Source organism: Nuphar pumila, chromosome 5 (assembly GCF_984573655.1).
Source record: "Nuphar pumila chromosome 5, dmNupPumi1.hap1.1, whole genome shotgun sequence".
Lineage (NCBI taxonomy): Eukaryota > Viridiplantae > Streptophyta > Magnoliopsida > Nymphaeales > Nymphaeaceae > Nuphar > Nuphar pumila.
Genome location: NC_143253.1, coordinates 108787510 through 108795916, shown reverse-complemented (window position 1 = coordinate 108795916; position 8407 = coordinate 108787510). Strand labels below are relative to the sequence as shown.

Genomic DNA, 8407 nt, shown 5'->3' with positions numbered 1-8407 from the left:
CAGTTATACAACAATATCATTGGGATTCGAACTTGAGCCCTCTCACCCTCGGTGAAATAGGCACAGTTTGCTTGGATATTGTCTGGTAGGATCAGGTATGGTTGTATGCCTAAACCCAGCTTGCCTTTCAAAAAGAAAATATTCAACTTGTATAGAATTGTTGGTTTATAATAGAATATATCATAGAGTGCACACGTTGAAGTGTTTGGCTTTGCTTAGAGTACAAACGTCATTGCTTACAGGGTCTAAACAATTATTTATTTAGTAAATGAGCTCGCTTCTCTGGATTTAAAGTCTAAATTTTATTAATTTTAACTTAAAAAAAATATTTTATAAATGAGCTAGCTTGTTGGCTTGTTTAGCTCAAGCTTGGCTCAGCTCAATAGAAGAAACAAGCTAAAGCTTAAGCTTGAACACCCTTGGTTCGGTTTATTCAGCTCGTGTATCTGAGATAGACTCGATTAACCATTGGATCATCGCATTAAAACCCAAACCCGCGATACGAGTCCGTATCAGGTCATGCTCGAAGCGTTGACAGATTCCATAATGACATCGACTAATAAATAATTAGGAGAAAAATGGTAACCGTAGAATATGACGAGCAGACAAGAACAATAAAAAATAAAAGGGATATAAAGGAGGGACTGCGTGACAATTAGGGTGTCGGCTGGGTTTACCCAAATCCGACCCGAACCAAATTTTATTAGGTCCAGGTATGGTGATAAATAAGAAGACCCGATTAAGATTCGAGTCCAGACCCAAAGGTCTGATTAATACATTGATTCGGGTATAGTTTGTGAAATTTTATACTAGACCCAAACCCGACCCAAGTTTCGATTAAGACCTGTAATTATTCAATGTAAAAATGATAAAAAAAACATGATTTTATCTGTATGGTCCGGGTTTGGTTCATGTAGTTTTTATCGGGTCCGAATATAGTTTCTTTATAATAGATCCAATTAGATCCAAGTCCGAATCTAATACAATACTCGAAAATCGGGTCCTGGTTCCACCTAGGTTCGAACCAAACCCGACCCGTTGACACCCTGACAATGGTCGCCCAACTTTCCTTCAAACCAAGGCGTGCGATTCCACCCACTCCCATCGCCGCCGTGCTCGGACGCCCGATGCCCTTTCCCAATCCCCACCTTCCAAAACCGTTTGGTGGGTGGTTTTCTGGCGCGGTTTTAGGCCGCTGGGTTTTGGCGAGACTTCCTCTCCACGAAACCGCGATTCGGCGGTCCTGGGTTTCCCCTTTCACTTGCTGCCTGGTCCACACACACACACACTTTGCCACGCCCCTACCCCTTCCCCACCCCACACCTCCTCCTCCTCCTCCTCCTCCTTATATATAACCTACCCTCCCAGCTCTCCATCTCCTCGTTAGAAAGTTTGGACGCCTCTTTCTTCGTCTTCCTTTCTTCTCTGCTTCATCCCTTTCTGGTGCCTTACAACGCTTGCCCAAAATGTCTGCATACCGCGGGAAGTACGCCGGTAATCTTTCTCTCTCTCTGATGTGTTTCCGTTTGTATCTCGTTTTCGCCGGTTTCGTTTTGATGTTTGTAACTGTTTGACTTTGTGATTCTGACGCTGATCTTGTTTTCTCATCCCTTTTTTTTCACTTGTCCTTTGCTTTTCGGAGTTTTTCGTAGCGTTTTAGACTTAGATCAGTTCAGAGGTGGATCTGTTGTTGAGTTTTGTGGGTTTCGCTTTCATCGGGACAGATCTAGCGCAGTTCGGGGATGGTTTTGGTATTTTTTGGGGCCATGCGGAGTCTGGATTTATCTATGACCTGGAATCGAGTTTTATTATTATTATTATTCTTTTCCTGATGTTTTTGGTGATTTACCGAGATTGATCGAGTTAGATCTGGTCCGTGTTTGTTATATTTCTTGTGCATTTCTGGATTTTGACCCGTGATTTGGATCTTATAGGGCTTCCGATCTTTGATATTTTGCCTTGAGAACTAATGATTTTCACGGATCTGGTGCTGTTTCAGATAGATCTGAGATTGCAGCCTTCTTTGACAAGTTTTTCTTTTTCTTTGGGTGTTATTTTTAGATCGAGGGCGTGGATCTTAACGGATGCAATTATTTTGCTGCGGATTGAAATATTTGAAGAAATTTACCTTTTGCTCTTAGATCAAAGAGTGAAACAAAAAAAAGGACCAAATTTTAATATCTTTTTATTAGCAGAAATGGCGAAACAAGGATTTCTAGTGTTCTTGTTCTCTGGTGTCTAATCCCGCCTTAGTTATGAAAATTTCTTCAATAGTATACCAAAATTGAGGTAAAAATGAGGTTCCTTTTCCTGTCTCAGAATAAGAGAAGATTAATCGGAGAATAGAAAAGGGATCTGGCTCTTTCTCTTCCCCTTTTCCCTTTCTCTTCACGATCTAACGATGAATCGCATCTACTTCTGTCTGATCCCTATCAGTGTTTTTTCTGATTGATTTAGCGAATTATTTTTGTTCTTATTTTCGTTTTGATCTATCGATCAAGGATCCATTTTACTTATTTCCCCAGTTTGTTGTGATAGATCTCTCATTTTATTGATCTTTTCTCTTGGTCATCTCTCTCTCTCTCTCTTTTTTCAACATAACGAGCATGTGGCCTGATCTGCTTATTATTTGTCGATTTTATCTTTTGTTCCTTGTGTTTGTTTTTTATCTACCGAGCGAGCGATCAAATTATCTCTTCGCTCTGATAGATCTAAGTTTTTCCATTTGATGACAGCCAAACTGAGGACCACAAGCCGGTATTGGCACTCCTTGTTTAAATGTGATTCGATTCATCGTGCGCAAGCGATCCTAATGACCGATTTTGCTCATTCGTTGATCTTTCCAGTTCGATGACGATTTGGATGTGCTTAGATCTATCTCTTTTTTCCGGTTCGATCCTTCCACGGATGTTCCTGTTTAACTGATCCATCGGTTTTTCTTCTGCTGCTTGTTCTTCCCTTCAGATGAGCTCATCGCCAACGCCACCTACATCGGGACCCCAGGCAAGGGTATCCTTGCGGCTGACGAGAGCACGGGCACAATCGGGAAGCGGCTCGCCAGCATCAACGTCGAGAACGTGGAGTCGAACCGCCGCGCCCTCCGCGAGCTCCTTTTCTGCACCCCTGGCGCCCTCCAGTGCCTGAGCGGAGTCATCCTCTTCGAGGAGACCCTCTACCAGAAGACCGCCTCCGGGAAGCCCTTCGTCGAGGTGCTCAAGGAAGGCGGAGTCCTCCCGGGCATCAAGGTGGACAAGGGCACCGTCGAGCTTGCCGGCACCAACGGCGAGACCACCACACAGGGGCTCGATGGCCTTGGCAAGCGGTGTGCAGAATACTACAACGCCGGCGCCCGCTTCGCCAAGTGGAGGGCGGTCCTGAAGATCGGACCCAACGAGCCCTCTGAGCTCTCCATCCACGAGAATGCGAACGGGCTTGCCCGCTACGCCATCATCTGCCAGGAGAACGGGCTCGTGCCTATCGTCGAGCCCGAGATCCTTGTCGACGGCTCTCATGACATCGACCGGTGCGCCTATGTGACCGAGCGCGTCCTCGCCGCCTGCTACAAGGCACTCAACGACCACCACGTCCTCCTCGAGGGCACCCTCCTGAAGCCCAACATGGTCACCCCTGGCTCGGATGCCGCCAAGGTAAAGCCAGAGGTGATTGCTGAGTACACCGTCCGGGCCCTCCAGAGGACCGTCCCTGCTGCCGTCCCGGCCATAGTCTTCCTCTCTGGTGGGCAGAGCGAGGAGCAGGCCACCCTCAACCTGAACGCCATGAACCAGCTCAATACCAAGAAGCCATGGAGCTTGTCTTTCTCCTTCGGGCGAGCCCTGCAGCAGAGCACGCTCAAGAAGTGGCAGGGGAAGGAGGAGAACGTCGAGGCTGCGCAGGCTGCCTTCCTCACTAGGTGCAAGGCCAACTCGGAGGCGACATTGGGTGCATACAAGGGCGATGCTGCTCTGGGCGAAGGGGCGGCTGAGAGCCTGCACGTCAAGAACTACACATATTAGAGAGAGAGAAGAGAGGCTTCTCGTCTTCCCTGCATCTTTCTTTGGGTGGAAGTGGTAATTGATCATAAGAGAGGGAAGAGGTTTGCTCTAGGAGGCATTTTGTTTTCCTTTTTTGGTTTTTGTTCGAGGATTTTGTGCCCCTTTTTATTGACTTCTTGTTTAGCGTGAATTAGAGACAGGAGTGAAGCATGTATGGATGATGAATAAATGCGTGGAGGATGAGACCCCTCTTTTTTGCAGAAATGAGTTGGTTTCTTCCATTTAGATCAAATGCAGTTACAGGCAGTGGTTACCTACCTTATTTCCTAATCTATTCCGGCTTACAATAGTCAGCTACTTATATTTATTTACTTAACTTTCCGAAGGGTATACGATTTTGGCACTAACACCGTTTCACGTATGATTAAAGGGTTAACATGTAGTCTGGTCGACTGAACGTCTCGTTTAGGATAAAGCGACATATTTTTACTTTTTAGAAGTTTTTACTTCTCATATTAATCCCGAATATATATGGTTTAGTCAGTAGAAAACATGTTTTGGATAGTGGGATTGTGATGTGTAATGAGTTCAAATGCTTAATGTTTAATGTTTCAAAACCCTAACCATGCTCTTGATTTTCATACAGATAGGACAGTCAGGTCGAGTTTTACCCTTGATGGAATATGAAAACCTCTGGTTTAATTGTTTCTTGTTTTTATTCTGGATTAGAGCTTGTCTGCTTATGTGAATTTGGCAATTTGCTCGTGTGTGTTGTGTAGTCAAGTTCATTCTCTGTTTTTTGTTTCCAACTTGATATTTCTTTGATAGGAACGTGGTTGTTGATAGAAGAACTCGGTATCTTCGTGAGGACCACAACAGAGGATTTATGTTGCGTCACTATAGAGGCATAGATAAAACATGTATGGCATTGTACTCTTATGCCGGTCACAGTCTACAGTGCACTTTTAGATGTTCGAATTCAGATGGCGATGTGCGACTAGTAGGATTGATCTGATTAAGACAAAATATTGTCATTTCAGTTTGGCCTTAAATTTTGCATGTCGCACATCTTCTTCTTAAGTACTCTTTTAGACATTATGAGGGTTTTGGTTTGCCACCTACTCCACTCGTGGATTTGATTAGCCTGGTGTGAAGGAGGTTAAAAAGCGATAATGTTGATTTTTTCTTTGCTTATCGAAAGTCCGGACACTCTCAAATTTCTCCATTATTTTCAAGAAATTCTTTATGGAGCCCTTACGTTCCTGATAAGAGTGCATCATTACCATATAAACATGATGCCACTTGAACCAAAGCAGGTCCCCCCTGCCCCCAACAGGGCCGGTACTGAAATCTAATGTTAGGGGGTTCCAAATAGCGCCACGTATAAGATCTAGACCGGCATGTATCCTGATGTCTGTCCGCATCATACTGCATCGTAATTTGGTGTCGCAACAAAGACTTAAGTACCCTTTACCGTCATTCGCTTTCTCTTTCTCGAATAGACATAAATGCCCTCCTTCTAGAAAACTGAATCGTCGGTTCGTGAAAAGGACAAAAATGCCCTCCATCGTTATCGAGCCAAAACGTTCCACAGAGTTTGTGTATATATCAAGCGTTATGTTGTAGGATTCAAATAGTTCAAAACAATCCATTCTCGCTCTAAGCACTCTATCAGAGATTCTTTGCTTTCATCTGGAGTCGTCGGAGCATCTTTTTCCTTTGTTTCAGAGCATCAGTTTCCGTCTTACGTGCAGTCGCAGCATAATAACCACATTCTGTTGCGTATTAGTTGTTACCACTGCTTACTCTACAGTTGGAATATCCAAATTCTCATCGTTTCGGTGAGTTTTGTGTAAGGTTTCTTTCTTCAATCTGAAGATTGCTTCTTATACAACGATTTGTTTCTTATGAACCCAAATATTCCAACGATTTCTAATCATGATGATTGTGTAATGTGTTGTGCAGGTTAGCAATGTTTGCGCCTCATCAGATTAGAGATACCCCGTCGTTCTATGGGTTGTCTATTAGAGAAGTGATCTGTCAGTCCCATCTATCTAATGTTTTTGAAAGATACCAAAATATACTTAAGATTGAGAACGATGAAGACAAGGAAAAAACCTTGGAATCGTATTATGCGGAGGATTATCCATCAGATATCGAGGCTGCGGACCAAAGGAAAAACTCTGAATTACGAAAGATGCAGAACAAGGATGATGAATTGAAGGCAAAGGCAAAAAATATTGATGAGAATATAAATAGAAGGCGGAGGATTAACGCACAGGTGATGGAAAAGAGGAAGAAGAATGTGGAGGAGTTTCAAAGTTATGTTAGCTATTTAGTGGATGAAACTGCGGCACAATGTAAGAGGTGAGACTTGGAGCGTAGTGCAATGCGAAACAAGGCAAGGCTACTGAAGGAGGCGGAGGATAGGCGAAGGCAAATGAATAAGGAGGAGGAAGAGAAGGAACAGAATATTCCTCAGTATGAGGAAGAAAAGGAAAGGCGAATGAGGGAGAAGGAGTTTGAAGAAGCTAAGGAAATGCAAAGGCAGGAGAAGGAGAATGAGGAAAAGAAGGAAATGCAACAGAAGGAGAAGGAGGAGGAGAAAGAAAAGGAAAGAGAAAGGAAGAAGCAGGAGGAAGAATTGCAGGAAAGAAGGAAACAAGAACTGGAAGAGAAAGAAAGGCAGCGGAAGGAGAAGGAGGAGGAAGAAAAGGAAAGGGAAAGGAAGAAGCAGGAGGAGGAAGTGCAGGAAAGGGAAAGGAAGAAGCAGGAGGAAGAGGCAAAAAGGGAGAGAGAAAGGAAGCAGAAGGATGAGGAGAAAAAGCAGAGAGAAAGGAAGGAGAAGGAGGAGGAGGCGAAAAAGGAGAGAGAAAGGATGCAGGAGGAGAAAAGGGAGAGGAAAATGAAGCAGAAGGAGGAGGAGAAAAGGGAGAGAGAAATGAAGCAGAAGAAGGAGGAGGATAATAGGGAGAAAGAAAGGAAGCAGAGGAAGGAGAAGGAGAAAAGAGAGAGAGAAAGGAAGGAGAAGAAGGAGGAGAGAGAAAGGAAGCAGAAGAAGGAGAAGGATAATAGGGAGAGAGAAAGGAAGCAGAGGAAGGAGGAGGAGAAAAGGGAGAGAGAAAGGAAGGAGAAGAAGGAGGAGGAGAATAGAGAGAGATAAAGGAAGCAGAAGAAGGAGGAGGAGGAGAAAAGGGAGAGAGAAAGGAAGAAGGAGGATGATAAAAGGAAGGATATAGAGAGGATGATAATAGGAAAGGATGGAGAAGGAGGGCGAGAAAAAGAAGGCGAGAGAAATGCATGCGATGGTGGAGCTGGTAAAGATGGAGATTGAAACGCAATTGGAGGCAGTGGACCCACCAGAAAGTCCCAGGTTGGATGAAGAACAAGAGAAAATAGCGACCAAGGTAAATATATTTGTTCTGTCTGTGAAGATTTAATAACATGTTTAGCGATTTTGGTATAGCGATTACTGTGTTAGGTATTAATATGTATAGCGATTACTGTGATAGTCTGTCTGCAACCAATATTATTTATAGCGGTTAGTAGAATAATATTTATAAATACAAATGGAACTAATTTACAATTGGTAGGAATAATATGTTATTTTGTGTTACAGCGAGTTCACAGGAGAAGTAGAGCAGCAGGTGAAAAGCTCAGAGGTCGGTGTCAATGGCCTGTAGTTCTGTCGTGGTATGGTCAGCTGAGTGCATATCAGAAGAACCGAATACGAAATATGCACTTCGGTGGCCTTTTGGACCAACAATATTTTGAAATTTGCTGAAATACCATGACCCACCTGGTAAAAAAATGGAATGATAAGACAAACACATTCTAGTTTGATTCTTTTGAGATCACCATGACTCTAGAAGATGTGGCGAAGATCACTGGCCTTAAGTGCGATGGTAGTGTTGTCCTGTTACGACATTCAAACTATAACGCAAGGGAGAAATGCACGGCCCTGTTAGGAATGTCGATGGACGAATGAAGTAAATGTATTTCTGGTGGAATGAATTCCACATCAATGAAAGTCTCATTTTTTCGTAATAAATGGGAAGACCACTCTGCTACTTGTGCATCTGAAATAGCTGACCAAGAGTTGCGCGGCTTCCTTCTATATTTTTTTGGTCTTACATTATTTTCCAATTGTTCTAGTTCGAGAATAAGTTCCATGTGGCTGCAGTACCTGGCAGACCTAGACGAAGTCGACGACTATGCATGGGGTGTCGCTATGCTCGCACACTTGTACAGTCAACTCCACCGTGCGAGTAATGGTACGAAAACTGTTGGTGGATTTTGGTCATTTGTTTAGGTATTTGTTGATTACATACTTAGTAATTATAGACAAATCTCATTGCAGGTTGTGGTGTTACTAATAATATTGTTTTTGTTAGGCGTGGGCGTTGGAACATATT

General features: G+C 43.5%; 1 protein-coding gene across 1 annotated transcript; it reads left to right on the top strand.

Moving 5' to 3' along the window:
• Positions 1-1380: 1380 nt before the first annotated feature.
• On the top strand, positions 1381-4256 carry LOC149838068 (fructose-bisphosphate aldolase 6, cytosolic). Its single transcript, XM_090006350.1, has 2 exons — positions 1381-1494; positions 2965-4256. The coding sequence occupies exons 1-2, from the start codon at positions 1467-1469 to the stop codon at positions 4011-4013; spliced, it is 1077 nt and encodes a 358-aa protein (XP_089862476.1). The 5' UTR covers positions 1381-1466; the 3' UTR covers positions 4014-4256.
• Positions 4257-8407: the final 4151 nt, after the last annotated feature.

Bases quoted from the DNA above. Each gene is read 5' to 3' on its own strand.
- LOC149838068 (XM_090006350.1), top strand. From the start codon at position 1,467: ATGTCTGCATACCGCGGGAAGTACGCCG. The intron at 1,495-2,964 runs GTAATCTTTCTC...TCTTCCCTTCAG, and splicing joins ATACCGCGGGAAGTACGCCG to ATGAGCTCATCGCCAACGCC.